Source organism: Rhinatrema bivittatum, chromosome 7 (assembly GCF_901001135.1).
Source record: "Rhinatrema bivittatum chromosome 7, aRhiBiv1.1, whole genome shotgun sequence".
Taxonomy (NCBI): domain Eukaryota; kingdom Metazoa; phylum Chordata; class Amphibia; order Gymnophiona; family Rhinatrematidae; genus Rhinatrema; species Rhinatrema bivittatum.
The window spans coordinates 134,113,783-134,135,379 of record NC_042621.1 but is presented as its reverse complement, the minus strand read 5'-3'; the positions used below and the strand labels follow the sequence as shown (position 1 = coordinate 134,135,379).

At 43.1% G+C, this 21,597-nt stretch overlaps 1 protein-coding gene across 3 annotated transcripts in view; it reads left to right on the top strand.

The window, feature by feature from the left end:
* The window catches only part of P4HA1 (prolyl 4-hydroxylase subunit alpha 1), a 280,816-nt gene that overhangs the window by 211,567 nt on the left and 47,652 nt on the right, over positions 1-21,597 (top strand). For all 3 annotated transcript variants that reach the window (XM_029609177.1, XM_029609175.1, XM_029609176.1), the window contains exon 11: positions 10,993-11,046. In XM_029609177.1, coding sequence (XP_029465037.1) covers positions 10,993-11,046 — 54 coding nt within the window. The remainder of the gene's footprint in view (positions 1-10,992; positions 11,047-21,597) is intronic.

Sequence of the window (21,597 nt, the reverse complement as noted above, 5' to 3'; positions counted from 1 at the left end):
CCAGATTATGGCTATAAGCATATAAAATATTTTTCAAAATTGTATCCACTGTCTGTAGAGGTACAAGAACAGTTATTTCATGCTCCAAAGGTAGACCTTATAGTTTCTGCTATAGCTAGGAAAAAAATACGGCTCTAGAAGGAAGAACTTCTTTAAAAGATCCACAGGACAATATTGAGCTGGCTTTAAAGCACACTTTTCCCACTATTGCTTCCTCTATTCAAGGCGCTGTTTATTATATTTCCAGAGCACTTTTGCAATGGATTCAACAGCTACCAAAAGTGGGTGAGATGGCAAGGTTGAAGACAGCTGCTGCATATCTAGCCAGTGAGTTGTATGATTTAGTAAGATTAGCTTCAAGACCCTGTGAAGGCAAAAGACATCCATGGCTCTGAAATTGGGCAGCAGATTCATGGTCAAAGTTTTCTCCATCAGCTTCCTTTGAAAGGTCAAAAGCTTTTTGGAGAGGAATTAGAGAAAATAGTTAAAGCATTAGAGAAGTTGCGATCTCAAAAGTTACCAGAAGGCAAAAGGAGACAATTCTTTAGAAATTACAAACCTTGCCGCAGTTCTGAAATTTATAGATTTGCCCAATTAGGAAGATGTCAGCCTAGAATTACAGACCAAGGGGAAGGATGCAATTTTGTGGTGCAAAAAATGCAAGGCTAGACAATTCAAGATCCTTGCCCTCTACTGGAAGCCAACAATGATGGGTTATGGATCCACTCTTTGATTCAGCCAATAGGAGATGATATTCAGAGTTATTTCAAAGAGTGAATCCAAATTATAACAGACCATTGGATCTTAGAAATAATCCAACTTGGTTATGCTTTTGATCTTGCTTTCCCTGTAAAGAACAGGATCATAGTCACCTTGCATAAACCCTATAAAGAAAAAGGCAGTGCACATAAGTCTGGACAAGTTATTGCACCTTCATGCAATCTGCCCAGTACCTTTCCAAGAACAAACACGGGGATGCTATTTAATTTATTTTATAATTCCAAAAAAAGATGGAACATACCGACCGATTTTTAGATCTAAAGAGCATGAACCAGAATTTACACATTCCTCATTTCTGAATGTAACACTTTGTTCTGTCATCCTCTCAGTATGGAAAGGGGAATTCTTAACTTCTCTGGCTCTGAAAGACTTATTTCCACATACCAATAAAAGAATCTCATCAAAAATGTCTTTGCTTTTGTATCACAGGGAAGCATTACCAGTTCAGAGCTCTCCCTTTCAAGTTAGCAAGTGCCCCCCAGAGCTTTCACCAAGATGATGGTAGTGGTCACAGCTTATTTATAAGGAAGGTATTTCTGTCCATCCATACTTGTAAGACTGGCTAATTGGAGCAAACAGTTATCGAGAGGAGATAACAGCCAGAGTGGTAGACGTTTAGGAAGACTAGGATAATCAATTACACAAAGAGCAATCTCCAACCTTCTCAAATGATAGTTTGAGGGGCACATTTCAATACTTTAAAACAGTGGTTCTTAACCTTTTTTTGGCCGGGACACACCTAACAGATGGTTCTCACATGCCTGACACACTGAACATGTGATCGACACGGGGCTAAATGTAAACAAGCAATCTGTATCCACAGGAATCCCCTCAACTCCCAGCAATGAGTGCAGAGCAGATCTAGGGCATTACCCTGTACAACTCGCCATACAAAAAAGATATTCTGTTTCTGATGACATCTCAGTAAAAGCAAAACAAACTCCCTTTACTACCAGGCACAATAGCCTTCCTTATGAAAAGACAGTAATTTACCACTAATGCATATCCTATTGAGAAAATACAACAAATAAGATTGATACAAATGCCTACATGCTAGTAAAATATCTCACCTCGGTCACATACCCAGAACTGACCTTCACCAAGTACAGAAAACCACAAATTATTAATATGGAGACAGAAACTGGAATGGAAAACCAAAAAAGCCACTCTGCATGTAATGTGAACCTGGAGAAATGGAAAGAGAAATATAGCACCTAACAGACTCTCAGGATTTGCAATAATGCACACAAACTAACCCGCACAAAGTTACACCTGTATTATGGAACACACTCAACCAGTAACAACCCTATCTAAGAAATACAACTATTAAACCAGGCCCTAAACACTAAATCATTTCCTATTGGGAAAACAGAATAAGCCAAGCTGCTATAGAGCCCCACACAGAAATAATTGTAAAGCTGTACTAAAAATGTTACAAAACAGCTGCTAAACAGAATAATATCCAACAATTAAAAACTCATAAAAATTATTAAAACATGTCCAAATATCAATAAAATATTTCAAAACAGCAGACATCGCATAATACCCAATAATTAAAATGGCAGTCAATCAAGAAAAATAACCTTAAAAAGCCACCTTTACTTACCCTCTCCAGCAACTCTCCTACTCTTTTCCCTTCCAGGCCAATAGCACTCACCAGAACCAGCAAGGGCTGCTGAAGCTCTGTCCTCACAGTCCCTCTTCCTTAGCGCCCACAACCAGACACTCACACACTCACACATCCCACACACACACATCCCACAACCAGTCTGTCTCTCTCTCATCTTCCTGACCAGTCTCTGTCTGTCTCTCTCATCTTCCTGATCAGTCTGTCTCAATCACACTCATGCCCTCGCACCTAGGCACACCAGCTCTCACCCAGGCATCCATTCACATCCTCAGATACACCAGCTCTCACCCAGGCACCCATTCACACCCTCACACACCAGCTCTCACCAAAAACTTCTTCTTCCTTCACTCCAGGGATGAGCTCCAATTCCGCCACGGCTTTACTCCTGTGGGCCTTCTTTTTTCGCCGCCACGGGGATGGGCTCCCATGGTGGCCTCGGTTGGGGTCGGGTTTTCCTCTTTGCCGCCACAGGGATCGGCTTTGGTGGCGGCCTTGCTTGGTTGAGGTCGGGTTTTCCTCTTCGCTGCCACAGGGATGTGCTCCGGTGGCGGCCTTGCTTGGTCAGGGTCGGGTTTTCCTCTTCGCCACCACGGGGATGAGGTCCTATGGCAGCCTTGCTTAGTCGGGGTTTGACACTGCCATTCCTCCCACTCCATCCCCGGGCTATACTATGCCTGCCTCACCAGCCAATCAAAGGCTTCCTCCCTTCTTCCTACTCCCACTGGCAGGTAGAAGGGAGGAGGCTTCCGATTGGCCTGCGCGAGGGCAGGCAGGATGAAGGAGGCTTCCCATTGGGCAGTTGGGGGTAGGATGAAAGGAGGCTTCCAATTGGCCCGCAGGGGCTGGAAAAAGGGAGAAGGAAAATACAACAGGGCAGTGGGACACTGGGAGATGTGACACACCGGTCCATTATTAGTGATATGCTTACGATGTCATAGCAAGTGAAAGGATCAATATTCTTTTGTCTGCACCACAAAGTGAATCTCTTCCACTTGGAAGAATAGTTCTTTCGTGTGGAAGGTTTACGTGAAGCTATAAGCACTTGAGATACATTGGTTGAAAGATTGAGTGCTTGTAAAATCAAGCTTTCAACATCCATGCTGTCAGGGATAGGGATTGAAGGTTGGGATGGCGCAACCGACCCTGATCCTGAGTTATGAGAGTGGGAGTTACTCCCAGACGAATTGGATCCCTGACTGAGAGGTCTAGAAGTGTAGGAAACCATACTTGTCGAGGCCAATACGGGGCTATGAGTATCATGGACCCCTTGTCCTGTTGTAGCTTTACTAGAGTTTTGGTTATGAGCGGTATCGGAGGATACGCGTATAGAAGGCCTGAGTTCCAAGGGCGAGCAAAGGAGTCCTTGGCTGGCTAGTTTTTCTGTTTGTGTAGAGAACAGAACTTGTCCACTTTGTGATTCAGATGTGATGCAAAGAGGTCTATTGTCGGTTGTCCCCAACGCTGAAATATCCTGGTCGCTACTGAGGGATCCAGGGACCATTCGTGTGGTTGAAATTGACGACTGAGTCGATCTGCCACTACATTGTGAATACCTGCCAGATAAGTGGCCCGGAGGAACATTGAGTGGTTCAGGGCCCAGCCCCAAATCTGTGCAGCTTCTTGACAAAGGAGATACGAGCCCGTACCTCCCTGTTTGTTGATGTACCACATGGCAACTGTGTTATCCGTTTGGATTAGAACAGTCTTGTGTGAAAGGCAGTCTTTGAACGCATGCAGCGCATAACGTATAGCTCGAAGCTCCAGGAAATTGATTTGAAATGTTGCTTCGAGTTTTGTCCAAGTACCTTGGGTTTGGAGAGTGTCTATGTGAGCTCCCCAACCCAAGGTGGATGCATCTGTAGTTAACGTTATCTGTGGGACTGGTTGTTGGAAGGGTAGGCCCTTGCGCAAATTGTCCTTGTTCACCCAAAGTAGAGAGGAACGTAACTGGTGGGTTACTTGAATTGGAGAATGCAGTGGTTGAATGGCTTGGATCCATTGAGATCTTAAAGTCCATTGAGTTACCTGCATGACTAGTCTTGCCATAGGAGTGACATGAACTGTGGAGGCCATGTGGCCTAGTAAGGTGAGAAATTGATGAGCTGTTGCCTGTTTGAGTGAATCGAGTTTGCCAACAGGGATAGTGTTTCTGCTTGATCCTCGGGTAGAAAGGCTCTTGATAGGATAGTGTTCAAGTCTGCACATATGAATTGATGTAGGTGAGATGGAGTAAGGTGGGATTTTTGATAATTGATGAGAAAACCCATGGAGTGAAGTAGGGAAATCGTTCGACTAAGAGAAGTGAGAGCTCCCTCTTGAGAGTGACTTCTTATGAGCCAGTCGTCTAGATATGGAAAGACATGGACACTTTGCTTGTGCAAGTGTGCTGCTATTACTGCAAGACATTTGGTGAATACTCTGGGAGCAGAGGTAAGTCCGAATGGCAGTACTCTGTATTGGAAATGTTGATGCCCCACTATGAAGCGCAGGTACTTGCGGTGAGGGGGAAATATTGGTATGTGAGCGTAAGAGTCTTGAAGATCCAATCTCCTGTTTGAAGAAGAGGAAGCATGGTGCCTAGTGAAACCACCCTGAATTTTTCCTTCTTTAGAAATTTGTTGAGATTTCTGAGGTCTAGGATGGGACGTAGGCCTCCGGTTTTCTTTGGAATGAGGAAGTAACGGGAATAGAATCCTCTTCTCTTCTGAGACCGGGGCACCGGCTCTACCGCCCTGGCTTTCAGAAGGGTGGATAATTCTATTTGTAATTGAAGCATATGATTTTCGCTGAGATGAGATTGACTTGGTGGAAATTCTTTGGGAATTGAGATGAAATTGAGTTGATATCCTCGATATATTACTGATAGGACCCATTGGTCTGATGTTATTGATATCCAATTGTTGTAAAATTTGGATATCTGGCCTCCCACTGGTAGTCCTGGCTGAGGATTTGAGGAAAGGCTGAGTTCTCTGGATGAAATTTCAAAAACCAGCAGCAGGTCCAGTCTGTGGGGCAGGTTGAGGCCTAGCTGCTCTCTGCTGCTGTGGTTGCGGCCTTTGCTGAGCTCTAGAAGGCCTGGGTCGAGATGCTGGAGGATAGTATTTCTGCTGCCGGTAAAAGGGTCTTCTGGTGTCATTTCATTGAGGCCTATGCCCAGTGTGGGTAGGGGTATCCTGTGGGAGGGAGGATAGTTGTCTTAGTGTCTTCGTATGTTCTTTTAATTGCGAGACAGCATCCTGGACCTTTGATCCGAAAAGGTCGTCTCCCAGACAAGGGAGATCCACTAACTTATCCTGCACTTCCGGTCGAAGGTCTGAGGCCTTGAGCCATGCCCATCTTCTGGCGCTGATGCCTAATGCAGCCACTCTTGAAGCAGTCTCGAAGCCGTCAAAGGCTGCCCTGACCTCATATTTCCCGGCTTCCAGACCCTTGTGGATGATGGCCTGGGCAGCTTCCTGATATTGAGCAGGGAGAGATGGGACAAATTCCTGAATTTGTTTCCATAAGTTTCTTTGATACTGGGTCATGTAAAGGTGATAGGAAGAAATCCGAGAGTTTAGCATGGCCCCTTGAAACACTTTACAACACAGGGAATCCAGAAATCTATGGTCTTTTCCTGGGGGGGTTTGATGAATGAACTCTTGTTCTTTTTGATCTTTTTTGTGCAGATTCCACAACCACTGAGTGGTGAGGAAGTTGTGACTTCTGGTATCCCGGAGTGGATTGGACTAAGTAGGTACTGTCCATCCTCTTGTTCACTGCTGGAACAGAGCAGGGATGTTCCCATAGACGATGTTGCAATTATAAGAGAACATCATGTATTGGAATGGCCACCACCTGTTTCGGAGGGTCAACAAATTGGAGTACCTCCAAGGTTTGTTGCCTGGTGTCCTGCTATGTTTCTAATTTGAATGGAATGGAATCCGCCATTTCCTGCACAAAACTAGTAAAAGTGAAATCCTCTGGAGGAGATTGTTTTCTGGGATGTGGTGGTGATGGTTCAGACATAAAATCATCTGATGTCTGTGAGGCAGTATCACTCCAAGTATCATACTCTGGAGTCTACTGTGCTGGTACTGAAGTCCTAAGTGGTGGAGGAAGGCCAGAAGGTCCTGGTAAAGGATCATCAGGAGAAGAGTCTTCTGGATTATCCTCTCTTGGATTAGATGGTAAGGAATCCAATAAATCCTGATATCTTTTCATAATGATGCTGTGTGTAGTGCTGACTCTGAAGATCCTGGAGCCCCAGGAATGAGTGGCACCGTTAGTGAAGGTTTTGGCATCGAAGGAATCGGTGTCTTCGATGGATGTTTTCCAGTCATCGGTGTTTTACCCTTTTTCCCTTGTGTTGGTGCTAGGGTAAAGGTGGGCATCAGCGCTGGAATCGATGAAGTCATCGATATTGGCAAGATAGAAGGTATCGGCGTTGGAATTGATGTCGAGGGCATCAGTGGAATAGACATCACTGGCATCGGGGTTTTCCCCGGCATCAGGAGTGATCCCGGCATTGGTGATGTCACCGGTGTGGAGAGTGCCATCGTCAAGGTTTCCGGCATCAGTGACGTCACCGGTATTGGAGATATCGCCGGCATAGGCGTGGTCGCCGGAAGCTGGTCTTTTAGGGCTTGCATTACTGCTTCTTTGATTAGCATCGACAAGTCCTGTGAGATTGTTGGTATGGCTGGGGTCGGTGGAGGAGGTGATAATATCTCCTATGATGGCTGAACCGATTGTACCGGAGTAGGCCCGGATGTAACCGGTGTGTTGGTATGTTTCTGCCGCTTCGCACTCTGTTCCTCCTGGGAGGGGGGTAACGGTGATGCCGAGGCATGACGATGCCGATGTTTGTTTAGGCCGTACATCGGTTACTGACCTTATGGATATCATCGACAGTGTTGGTGATGCTTTATCCCCAGATCCTTCCAGTCGACATTTTTTCAGGAGGACTTTTTTCGTAACTACTGCTGGTGATGATTTTGTGGATGTCGAAGGTGAAGGAAGGAGTTTCAGGTGGAAAAGATGTTCCATTTTTTCCTCTCCTTAGCTTTCTTCCCTTCGGAGTCATTTCCTGGCATTGTTGGCAGGACAAGATGTCATATTTTGTCGTCATGTTTGTCTCTCCTTCAGAAAGAAACTGAAAACCTGGCTGTTCGCCCAAGCTTATCGTTGAAGGAGCCTCTATCAACCAATATTGACTCTCTCACCTTCCTACCCATTCCCTATCTCCTCCCTCCCTCCTTCCTTGCTCCGGTCCCTGCCCTGCCACCACCCCCCCCCCCCCCCCCCTCTGTTTACCTCCCCTATTTCCTCCTTCCACAGGAAATGTTATGCTAATAATTGCCTATGATAAATCTCCAGCCGAATTCAGCAACTTTATGTTAACCTTTATATGTCTCGCTACTTAATTGTTTTTCGCTGACTATTTTCAGTACTCTCCAGTTGTATTCGTTTGAAATCTTTCCTTTCTTCCAACACCCATGTTTATGCTCCCTGTTTAATGTAACTTTACCTTCTATATAGTTGTTAATTGGTTTCCCCTAGTTCCTTTGTAAACCGGTACGATAAGACTTGGTCTTGAGCATCGGTATATTAAAAGAATTTAAATAAATAAAATAAATAATAAACAGACAACACATTCTAGGTGTGGGTCTGTGACTGACACGGTCCGATTACAAATCGGGCATTTTTTAAAACCCGAAGCCATGTCTGTATCAACGGCCGTCGATGAAAAGTTTCCTGTGAGAAAATCTATTATTTTTTCTCATGTAAGAACGCTATCAATTTCTCAACATCCGGTGAGAAAGGGAGAGTGAGAACTCTGTGGGAAAAACTTTGGGAAAAAAACTGACTTTTTTAGTCAGAAGTGAGTAATGAAACTCACAGGGCTCCTATCTCCGCGATGCTTATAGCAGCACGGAAAAACGAAGACTAGAGTGAGACCCCTGTGGAAGAGAATATCATGGCATGCTGGGCATGCTCAGTGGCCTCACAGTGCCAGTCAAAAATGTCTAGAAACTTTGACAGAAGTTTTCCCACAATAGGGCTCCGTCAGTGATGTCACCCATATGTGAGGACTACATCCTGCTGTCCTGGGATAACACCTATTACAAGGTAAGCAATCTTGCTATACTGCACCCTACAGTGGCTTTCTAAGTAATTTGAAACAGCCATTATATAAAATTTGTGAAACTTTAAAACATTTTACCTCAATTATTTCAAGCATTTACAGATTAATAAGGAATTTTTAATTCTGGTATTTATTTTATATTGTAGTTTATAAATGCACAAGTATATCATGTGTAAAGCTAAGGAAACAGATCTAATTAATCATGTAATAAAACAAAAATTAATATATTCTTTCATGAATCCTCTTGCAGAAAGCCAGAAATCATAACTACAACAAAATATTAAAACAGGTGCAGAGCAGAGCTAGGACAATGCACATTACAACCAACATGAAAAAAAATTCAAATTCTGATGTCACCTCACCAAAAAATATCCCTCTACTGCTATTTTGTGAAGTAATACAAATTCCTGCAAAGAAAGAAATATCTAGAACCTTGCCATACCATGGCAAGTCACAGCACTAACTCTCAGGACTCAAATAACAGCAACCATATAAAAAAGCAGCAAGCACAAGGCCTTAGAAAACTAATATATCACCTGCTGGACTGCTACAGAGAGACTGCACGCTAGCAAAAATACTTCACTTCAGTCACACACAAGGTAAAACAGAGATCGACTTTTACCTAATATAGAAATGAATCTACAAATTAGAAACAGACACGCAAACAAAACCGAAATAGCCTGAGACTCTAGACTCTGAACCGTGGAATACTGGAGAGAGCAAAATGCAAATATAAGAAATGCACATTCCCAAAGATGGCAGATTCCAATTGCTAAAATCTCTAAATTTTTTTTAACCTCTTTTTTTCCCCCCATTTTTCCCTTGTTGCTCACTTCCTAATTCCTTTTCAGTGTCTTCTTCCTTTCCATCCTCCCACGTGCGCACGCACAGAGACGCTTTCTCTCGCAGAAGCACGCACACTAGGCCTTTTCATTAGGCACAGCCAATGTCCTACTTCACCGCCGCAGAGATGGGAAGGGATCCCACGGCAGCCTTGCTTCTTCTGAGGGCTCCTCTGCACCATTGTGCGGATGGGAATCCGCTATGACATTGCTCCAACAAGCCTCTTCCAGTTTGGTAGGCCTGAGCCCAAAGTGGGTGGGCCATGGCCCATCTAGGCTCACCCGTGGCTACACTACTGTATTGCATTTCCTTCACTCTTTCCCAAGTTAGTCTGATCTTGGAGGAGCATGTCATAATGTTAGGGCCATGGCTACGCTGGTAGACCAGATAAGGTCAACCTCTGTAGAAGAAATATGCATGGCTACAACAAGCAGTTTATTCTCCATATTCACATCTCATTACTAGCTGGATACAAGCTCCTGATGTGACAGGCTTGGATAGTCTGTTTTCCAGAATCTTAAGATTAGAGGCCAACATCATCTCTTTCTAAGGCCCATTTTTATAATATAGTGTTATGTAAAAAAAAAAAAAAGTCCAAACTTAACAAAAACCTGTAATTATCCAGTTGGTGAGGTTATCCTAGTTTACTCTCTTATTTTATTGAGGATAATCTTAAGCTAAAAAGTTCTATATGTGTGACTGATTCTACTTATCTTCAGAAAAAGCGAAGTTGCTTACTTGTTACAGATGTTCTTGGAATCACCAGTCACACTTCCTCCCTCCACTCTTTTCCTGATTTAGAATTGAACTGATGCAGGTGATGGGACAAAGGAGCATGGGAACTGCTACACATGCCAGAAGTGTTTTCTTATATTACCTAGAAAGCTCTGTAAAAAGTTTGGATTTGTTTGTTTTTATATACCGACATTCAATACAAGATATCACATCGGTTTACAGAGAACAAGAGAAGATGTTTACATTGTAACAAGGTGGTATATAACTGGGAGTAACAAAGAAGGGGAAAAGGTAGTAATGCAGGAATAACTTAGGGATGGGCATGCTTGTTAATATGAACATTTCTGAATAAATAAAGTAGCTTAACAATTTTTTTTTTTTTGTTGAACCACGAATTCTGTATAAGACGTTTTTGTATAAGATAAGTTGTTTAGGTTGATTAAATAACAATAACTTTAGGTTTAGGTTGTATGAAATAACTTAACAGTAACTTAACTTAATGGATGATGTTACATCAATTCATATGTGACTGGGGCTTCCCTTGTCTTCAGAGAACACTGGTTAGAGGTAATCAATTTTGCTGAATAGCATTTAGTAGTCCTATCCCGAACTATTTTTGAACATAAATGGAAACTATCCTACATTCAAGTCTAGCATAGTTCCATAGTGCAAAAGACAAGGGAGCAAAGTGCCCTCTGTAGATTAGAGGTGCTGCTTCATGCTTTTTTCTGTCCATGGTTTCCGCATTTCTTTATTTACAGAAATCATTCTCAAACTTCTCAAATTTCTACGATGCTAAATTTTGCTGTATCTTGCCTTGACCCTCCTAGATAATTGTCTGATTTTGAGATGTTCTACTTTTTTCCTTTCATCATAGATCGCTAATTATGGCATCGGCGGCCAGTACGAGCCTCATTTTGATTTCGGGAGGGTAAGTTCTATTTCCTGCCTTCATGATTTTCCATGTGCTATGTTTCTCTTTCAGGTGTCAAATTATGGCATTGGAGGACAGTATGAGCCCCATTTTGACTTTGTTCGGGCAAGTAAAGGGTTGACGGATAAAGCAACCCATCCTGTTCCTTTACAAATTGACAGTGTTTCCACACGCTCTGTGCTTGTTTAGATCTTGTAGTGCATCTATTGTATCAATCAGACTAAACAGATAAAACCACTAAATCACCAGCTGCACCATTTACAGCATCACCTGGCCTATTTAACAGTATGCTTAGTGTCAGACCAGACCTCCTCATTCCTGACCGAGAAAGCCAAGGAGTCCTTTCCCAGTGTACACTTGCTACTTTTAAAATTTACACACATCTGGCTGTAGTTAGCATAATTTGTTTTGCAGGAAGGGTAATTGCTAGTGAGAATCATTGCACAAAACCACAGGGTTGAAGCTTGCCTGCCAGAATTTGCATTTAAAAGATAAAACCTAAAACTTTTTTGTGATGACCTCCTTTTCCTTTTTCTTAAGCTGGTTTGCTCTAAGCACAAGTCATTAACCACTTAAGCAAATCTTGGAAGAATTCTATCCCTTGAGGACTCTGAAGACATGGTACAGATCAGCCTACTTATTGGCAGTGCAGCAAAAGTATTTTGTAATTCAAAACCCTAGAAGTTTTAGTGGAGGATTTAAATTGGTTTTAATGCAATCTTCTAGTTCCTCTAGAGTGACCCACTGCAGTCCAGCAGCTCAAATTTCAATGTGTTAATGACCAGCTTCAGTCATTCAGGGTCAAAAATAGGTCTGGTTTCTGGGAGAACTACCAAAAATGAATCAAATGTATTAAGTTAGTACAAAAAAAATGGTATCACCTTAGAACTTTTTTCTTTGACCATAATTTGTATATATTTAGGTCAAGAATCAAACCTGCAAATATCTCTAATATTAATTATCCTGAAAACCAGATCGATTTGGCCCTTGGAAACTTGAGCTGGCAATCCTATACAACTAGACTTGCTTTCTCACAGGACAAGCAGGATGGTAGTCCTCACATATGGGTGACATCACAGGATGGAGCCCAATCACGGAACACTTTTGTCAAAGTTTCTAGAACTTTGACTGGCACCTACTGGGCATGCCCAGCATGGCACTAAACCTGCAGCCAGCAGGGGTCCCTCTTCAGTCTTCTTTTTTCCGCGCAGCAGTAGCCACGCGGGTTAAGGAGCTCCACAGAGATTCCTGACAGGAATTTTCCTCACAGAATTACTAAAAACTTTCAGACCCCACAGGGGTCCCTCCTTCAAATTTTTGACTCCACAGTACTCTGGTAAGTTTTTTACCCGGTTTCGATCGATTTCCGTTGAGTTTGGCCCTTGCGGCCTACTGGCTGTTGACCGTACCGCGGCTAAATTTTTCAAAGGCAATGGCGTCTGGGTTCCATCGGTGCCCAGACTGTACTCGCACCATGTCCATTACAGACCCGCATAAAGTCTGTGTAATGTGTCTCGGGTGCGAGCATGATGTCCTGACTTGCACCAAATGTGCCTTAATGACACCAAAATGTTGCAAGGCCAGAATGGAGAAAATGGAACTTCTCTTCTGTTCTCAAACTCCAGCGCCGTCCATTGCATCGACGTCGTCTGAACCAGTATCAGCCACCGGCCGGTGACTGTCCGGCGTCGACAACTTCTCGGCCTTCAACTACCTCTGCTCCCCCTCAGGACCGAGGGATCGTAGAGAGAAACATCGACACCGCAAGTCTCGGACCATCGGAAGGAAAATCTTCAACCTCTCCATCGAAGAAACCCAGTCCAGAAAAGGCACTGACCCTTTCTGTGACCGGGTCACCCAGGCAACCCTCACTCGGATGGGTATTGGGAGCCGCGACTCCGCCTTTAACGGTGGTCCCTCTGGCTATGCCTCTGCCTCCTTCCTCTCTTCCGGAGCCGGAGCTGCTTGCTCCAGGTCTCCATGAAGAACTGGACCAGATGGTTCAGGAGGCCATCGATAAGGCGATGAAAAGTCTCCAAGTTCCTCCGACACCGGTGCCGATTGTGGAACCGACCACCAATCCGATTCCGGCAGCACTGGCACCGCTGCTCTAGAAGATGGAAGTGCTTATAGCCACTTTTCCACCAATGGCTCCGGTGCCCTCCCTGCTTACCCTCTCATCGGGAGGGGAAACACCGTTCCGCATTCCTCCATTGGGAGTCCTGCCAATATCGCAACCATCGATGCCGATGCGCCCATCAGCGCCACCGATCCATCCATCGATGCCCTCGATGCCTGCACCGGTGCCCTCTATGCCTTCATCGGTGCCTCCAGCATTTCCCTGTATGCCTTCGAGCCTAGACCGGGACCTTCAGGAATACCATCGTCCTGTCCTTCTCAAGCTCCTAGAGTGGCAGGTCCTGATCCCTATGACACCTGGACAGACGATACTTCTCAAGACACCGATGACTTGCCATCACCACCTTCTCCTACTGAAAGCAGGAAGCGTTCTCCTCCAGAGGTGCAATTCCAAGAACAACTTCTAACCCTAGTGCACAAGGGTTTTGAGGCAGGGAAGCATGAAATAAGATTTTCTTATGACATCTTTGACACCACTTCCAGGGTATCTGCAACTGCTATTTCAGCAAGAAGATGGGCCTGGCTTAAGTCCTGACTTGCGCCCTGAAGTACAAGACAGATTATCTGATCTGCCCTGCATAGGAGACAATCTGTTTGGGGAACAGATTCAGTGGACGGTGGCGGAACTCAAGGACCATCATGAGACCCTTCGCCAGCTCTCTCTGATGCCCTCTGAGTATTCCTCCAAACAGCCTTTCAGGAAGGATACTAAAAAATCATTCTTCCGTCCAAAGAAGTCCTATTCACCACAGTCTAGGACTCGTTCCACGAGGCCTTTCCAAAAGGCCCAGTCTCGTCAACCTCATAAACAAAAGCCGCAAGCAGCTCCTCACCCGGGCCCTGCTTCCGGTTTTTGACTCCTGCATAGAGAGCAGCAACCAGTTTCCACTGCCTCAAATACCAGTGGGAAGTCGATTGTGCCATTTTCAACAGGTGGCACACAATCACCTCAGACCAGTGGGTCCTTACCATAATCTCTCAAGGTTATCGCCTGAACTTTCTCTCCATTCCACCAGACTCCCCACCTCTACCAGCGTGGGGAACATTCGACCACTCACTACTCCTGGAGCAGAAACATAAGAACATAAGAAAATGCCATACTGGGTCAAACCAAGGGTCCATCAAGCCCAGCACCCTGTTTCCAACAGTGGCCAATCCAGGCCATAAGAACCTGGCAAGTATCCAAAAACTAAGTCTATTCCATGTAACCATTGCTAATGGCAGTGGCTATTCTCTAAGTGAACTTAATAGCAGGTAATGGACTTCTCCTCCAAGAACTTATCCAATCCTTTTTTTAAACACAGCTATACTAACTGCACTAACCACATCCTCTGGCAACAAATTCCAGAGTTTAATTGTGCGTTGAGTAAAAAAGAACTTTCTCTGATTAGTTTTAAATGTGCCCCATGCTAACTTCATGGAGTGCCCCCTAGTCTTTCTACTATCTGAAAGAGTAAATAACCGATTCACATCTACCCGTTCTAGACCTCTCATGATTTTAAACACCTCTATCATATCCCCCCTCAGTCGTCTCTTCTCCAAGCTGAAAAGTCCTAACCTCTTTAGTCTTTCCTCATAGGGGAGTTGATCCATTCCCCTTATCATTTTGGTAGCCCTTCTCTGTACCTTCTCCATCGCAATTATATCTTTTTTGAGATGCGGCGACCAGAATTGTACACAGTATTCAAGGTGCGGTCTCACCATGGAGCGATACAGAGGCATTATGACATTTTCCGTTTTATTCACCATTCCCTTTCTAATAATTCCCAGCATTCTGTTTGCTTTTTTGACTGCCGCAGCACACTGTACCGACGATTTCAATGTGTTATCCACTATGACACCTAGATCTCTTTCTTGAGTTGTAGCACCTAATATGGAACCCAACATTGTATAATTATAGCATGGGTTATTTTTCCCTATATGCATCACCTTGCACTTATCCACATTAAATTTCATCTGCCATTTGGATGCCCAATTTTCCAGTCTCACAAGGTCTTCCTGCAATTTATCACAATCTGCTTGTGATTTAACTACTCTGAACAACTTTGTGTCATCTGCAAATTTGATTCTCACTCGTCTTATTTCTTTCCAGATCATTTATAAATATATTGAAAAGTAAGGGTCCCAATACAGATCCCTGAGGCACTCCACTGTCCACTCCCTTCCACTGAGAAAATTGCCCATTTAATCCTACTCTCTGTTTCCTGTCTTTTAGCCAGTTTGCAGTCCACGAAAGGACATTGCCACCTATCCCATGACTTTTTACTTTTCCTAGAAGCCTCTCATGAGGAACTTTGTCAAACGCCTTCTGAAAATCCAAGAATACTATATCTACCGGTTCACCTCTATCCACATGTTTATTAACTCCTTCAAAAAAGTGAAGCAGATTTGTAAGGCAAGACTTGCCCTGGGTAAAGCCATGCTGACTTTGTTCCATTAAACCATGTCTTTCTATATGTTCTGTGATTTTGATGTTTAGAACACTTTCCACTATTTTTCCTGGCACTGAAGTCAGGCTAACCGGTCTGTAGTTTCCCGGATCGCCCCTGGAGCCCTTTTTAAATATTGGGGTTACATTTGCTATCCTCCAGTCTTCAGGTACAATGGATGATTTTAATGATAAGTTACAAATTTTTACTAATAGGTCTGAAATTTCATTTTTTAGTTCCTTCAGAACTCTGGGGTATATACCATCCGGTCCAGGTGATTTACTACTCTTCAGTTTGTCAATCAGGCCTACCACATCTTCTAGGTTCACCGTGATTTGATTCAGTCCATCTGAATCATTACCCATGAAAACCTTCTCCATTACGGGTACCTCCCCAACATCCTCTTCAGTAAACACCGAAGCAAAGAAATCATTTAATCTTTCCGCGATGGCCTTATCTTCTCTAAGTGCCCCTTTAACCCCTCGATCATCTAACGGTCCAACTGACTCCCTCACAGGCTTTCTGCTTCGGATATATTTTAAAAAGTTTTTACTGTGAGTTTTTGCCTCTACAGCCAACTTCTTTTCAAATTCTCTCTTAGCCTGTCTTATCAATGTCTTACATTTAACTTGCCAATGTTTATGCTTTATCCTATTTTCTTCTGTTGGATCCTTCTTCCAATTTTTGAATGAAGATCTTTTGGCTAAAATAGCTTCTTTCACCTCCCCTTTTAACCATGCCGGTAATCGTTTTGCCGCCTTTCCACCTTTCTTAATGTGTGGAATACATCTGGACTGTGCTTCTAGAATGGTATTTTTTAACAATGACCACGCCTCTTGGACATTTTTTACTTTTGTAGCTGCTCCTTTCAGTTTTTTTCTAACAATTTTTCTCATTTTATCAAAGTTTCCCTTTTGAAAGTTTAGCACGAGAGCCTTGGTTTTGCACACTGTTCCTTTTCCAGTCATTAAATCAAATTTGATTATATTATGATCACTATTGCCAAGCGGCCCCACCATCGTTACCACTCTCACCAAGTCCTGTGCTCCACTGAGAATTAGATCTAAAATTGCTCCCTCTCTCGTCGGTTCCTGAACCAATTGCTCCATAAAGCTAGCATTTATTCCATCCAGGAACATTATCTCTCTAGCGTGTCCCGATGATACATTTACCCAGTCTATATTGGGGTAATTGAAGTCTACTATAAAGGAACAGTTAATTGCAAAAATGCAACGCCGACAAGAGGACTAGGCGGCTGAATGCGGGTATTAATTACCATGTGAACTTGACGGGTGTCAAACCAAGGCATTGAGCACCAAGTAAAAAATTCTGACGGGGATTAAACCTTGCATTCTTTAAGTTCAGGCACAACTTTCCGATGTGGATACAGTCCCTGAAGCAGCGCAAAGCGAAACGTACGTCGGACTGCGCAAGCATCTTTAATATCGGAAGTTCATCCACTTAAAGAAATTCCTGAACAACCTTGATCTGCAAAGCGCGGTAGCGCTATAGATGAAATCGGAAGCGCGGAGGCGCTCAGCACAAGTAAGGCAAACACCGTCCTTTCCTAACTTTAACACCGTCATAATTAAAAATACTTTTTACAACATAAAAAATTGAAAAAATTGATTTAATAAGAAAGCAGCATTTTGAGGAATTAAAGACTGTAACGGACCGATGATTAAACATGACCCGTTGTGGTTGAAAGCTTGGCTTACTGCCTAACCAACCGAGGGTGGTATGATGGTCCATCGCCTTAAATAATTTATTGCACAGAAAAATGAAAAATTTGTAGCTTGCGACGTTTTTGTATAGAGGTAATTGAAGTCTCCCATTATTACTGCACTACCAATTTGGTTAGCTTCCCTAATTTCTCTTAGCATTTCACTGTCCATCTCACCATCTTGACCAGGTGGACGGTAGTATATCCCTATCACTATAGACATCCCTGACACACAAGGGATTTCTACCCATAAAGATTCAATTTTGTATTTAGTCTCATGCAGGATGTTTTATCCTGTTGGACTCTATGCCATCCCGGACATAAAGTGCCACACCTCCTCCCGAGTGCTTCTCTCTGTCATTGCGATATAATTTGTACCCCGGTATAGCACTGTCCCATTGGTTATCCTCTTTCCACCATGTCTCTGAGATGCCAATTAAGTCTGTCATCATTTACTGCTATACATTCTAATTCTCCCATCTTACTTCTTAGACTTCTGGCATTAGCATACAAACATTTCAAAGTTTGTTTTTTGTTTGTATTTTTATTCTGCTTTTTAATTGATAGGGATAAGTTAGAATTTTTTAGCTCAGGTGAGTTTTTAGTTACAGGCACTTGGACTACTTTTCTAATTATTGGAACCTCACTGTTGGGATGCCCTAATTCTAATGCATCATTAGTATCCTTTAAAGATACCTCTCTCCGAACCATGCGCTGCTGAGCGACTGTCTGCTTTCCCCTTTGTTCTAGTTTAAAAGCTGCTCTATCTCCTTTTTAAAGGTTAGCGCCAGCAGTCTGGTTCCACCCTGGTTAAGGTGGAGCCCATCCCTTCGGAAGAGACTCCCCCTTCCCCAAAAGGTTCCCCAGTTCCTAACAAAACTGAATCCCTCTTCCTTGCACCATCGTCTCATCCACGCATTGAGACTCCGGAGCTCTGCCTGCCTCTGGTGACCTGCGCGTGGAACAGGGAGCATTTCAGAGAATGCTACCCTGGAGGTTCTGGATTTAATCTTTCTATCTAAGAGCCTAAATTTGGCTTCCAGAACCTCCCTTCCACATTTTCCTATGTCGTTGGTGCCCATATGTACCACGACAGCCGGCTCCTCCCCAGCACTGTCTAAAATCCTATCTAAGTGACGCGTGAGGTCCGCCACCTTCGCACCAGGTAGGCATGTTACCAGGCGATCCTCTCGCCCACCAGCCACCCAGCTATCTACATTCCTAATAATCGAATCACCAACTATGACGGCCGACCTAACCCTTCCCTCCTGGGCAGAAGGCCTTGGGGAGATATCCTCAGTGCGAAAGGACAATGCATCACCTAGAGAGCAGGTCCTTGCTACAGGATCCTTTCCTGCTACACCTGGTTGGTGCTCTCCCATCATGAGACCTTCTTCCTCCAAGGCAGCACCAGGGCTGCCAGTCTGAAGTTGGGACTTGACTACTATGTCCCTGAAGGTCCTATCTATATACCTCTCTGTCTGCCTCAGCTCCTCCAGGTCTGCCACTCTAGCCTCCAGAGATCGGAGTCGTTCTCTGAGAGCCAGGAGCTCTTTGCATCGCATGCACATGTACAACTTCTCACCGGTGGGTAAAAAATCATACATGTGACACTTGATGCAAAAGACTGGGAAGCACCCCTCTTGCTGCTGGACTGCTGCCTTCATCTCAATTTTGATCAGTTCCTAGTTAAGTTTTAGGTTGCTATGGGAGTAGGAATGTGTCTAACTTCCTTTAAATGTATTAGTGAATTCACTATGTGGTAGTGGCCTACTGGGGTCTGATCGAATTCTCAATAAAGTTTTTGTTGTTGTTTTTTTTTGGGGTTTTTTGTGAAAGTGGCACCTGCCTATAAATTAAGGGATGAGCTAGGGGTGGGTGGGCTGGGAAATACAAACAGTCTAACTTCAGTTAGTCAGCCTGAGTGACTCACTGCTCCCTTGATTAACAAATGTTGGTCCCTACTCAAACCCAATCACACTACCTCAACTCCTTTCCAAGGTGAGTAACTGAGCTGAACTAGTCAACTTTTTTACTTTGGTATATACTGCTCCTAGCTTATTTTTAGCTTCTGGCTACTTTTTGGGTTTTTGGTTTTTTTTTGTGGGGGGGGGGGGGTTTTCAATACAAGCACTCAGTTAGTATTAAATACAAACACTCAGCTCTTTAAAAGTCTGCAGAACACTCAGTTCTGCAGACTTTTAAAAATAAACACACTACCTACTGCTACCTTATTGACTGACTAAAAATACAAACAGTCTAACTTGTTTAAAAATGCAAACAGTCTAACTTGTTTATTCACTGCCTTTCTGACTATTTATTTATTTATTTATTTATTTATTTATTTATTTATTTATTTTGTATACCGACATTCGATCGAGATATCACATCGGTTTCCAGATAACTAAAGGAATAGGGTGATAACAGCCCTATTTTACATTATAACATGGTATTAAATAGATATAAGAATATTTTACATTATAACATGGTAATAAATATAACAAGTTGTAACAGAACTAACAGGAGTACATGGAACAAACACACTAAATAATATTCCCAAATAGTTAACTTTGCCCCAATACTTTTAAAAAAGACAATGGCCCAAGCACAAACTTACTGATTCCTTTCAGCCACCAGCAAGGTGATCCTCTCCTCTCAGTGTTTCCACTGGAAAGACTCCCTCCTCCTCCAGTCCAGAGCAATAGAACCAGTACCTTATTTCAACAAGGCCTAGGATTCTATTCCCGGTACTTTCTAATTCCGAAATAATCGGGAGGCGTATGTCCAATTCTGGACCTACGTGCCCTCAACAAATACGTCCAACGAGAAAAGTTCAAGATGGTAACCTTGGGATCCCTTCTTTCTCTTCTGCAAAGGGGAGACTAGCTCTGCTCTCTCGATCTCCAAGATGTGTACACGCACATTGCGATAAATCCATCTCATCGCAGGTTCCTGAAATTTCTAGTACAGTGGTTCTCAACCTTTTTCCCATCGTGACACACCTGACAGGCCACGCTCACATGTGTGACACACTGCTCATTACAATTCACAGCGGAAATAAAAAGTAAAGGTCCGGTAATTATTTTTATTGTTTAAAATGACACATGTAAAAGATACATATTCTGTCTGAACAGAAATTGCATAAATAGTAAACATCCCACACCAAAACAGCACCAATTTCCAGCACCTTACCTAAGAAAAGGCAACACTGAAATATTACACCAGGCCTTAAGACACCAATACATCTCCTATTAGGAAAACGGACCAAGTCAGGCTGCTATAGAGCCCTACAGAGAAACTACTCGCCAGCAGAAAACCTCACCTAAATCACATGTGCTGACCCTCACCTAACAAAAAATAAAGAGACCAAAACGCATAACTAGAAGCATGCAGAAAAAACTGAATTGGAAACTGCAACAAGCCAGTGTCTCTGTATGCAGTGTAATAAAAGAAAAAAGAAACATCACCCATCCTTATAAAACAAATCAAGAAATATAAAATCAGTAGCAATAAAACCATACTAACAAAAAGAACAGATTATTTCGAAACAGCTGATGAGTGGAATATCCAATAATTAAAAACTCATATAAAAAATTTCTAGATACCAATAAAATATTTCAAAATAGCAGACAAAGACCCAGTAATGAAAAATAAGGATACAAAAATTTTTTTGCTCTGCATACCTGGGAACGTTTGATATCCAGGTCTCCTGAGATTGTTTTGAATTAGCAGGCGAAGGGGTGGTTTGCTTGGAACTTTCTCCTCTCTCTGTCACATACCAGCGCTTTCTCTCACACTGGCTCTCAGTTACACACCTATACACACATACTCTCAGTCACTCACATATACACATGCTTTTTCTCTCACTTATATAGGCTCTTAATTACACATTTACACACATGCTGTCTATCTTTTCACACTTACACACACAGCCTTTTAATCACACACATACATGCTGTCTTTTTCTCCCACACACACTCTCATTCACATGCTTACAAACATGCTCTCTCTCTCTCTCATTTATACACAAGCTCTCAATCACATACTCACATGCTCCCTCACCTAAACCATCTCTCAATCACACACAGACACACATGCTCTCTCTCTTACGTATACACACAGGCTCTTAATCATACATACACATGATCTCTCTCACACACAAAGCATCTCAATCATACACACATACTCTTTCACACAAACAGGTTTTCAATCACAAACTTACACATACAGGTTCCCAATCGTAAACTTACATTCATG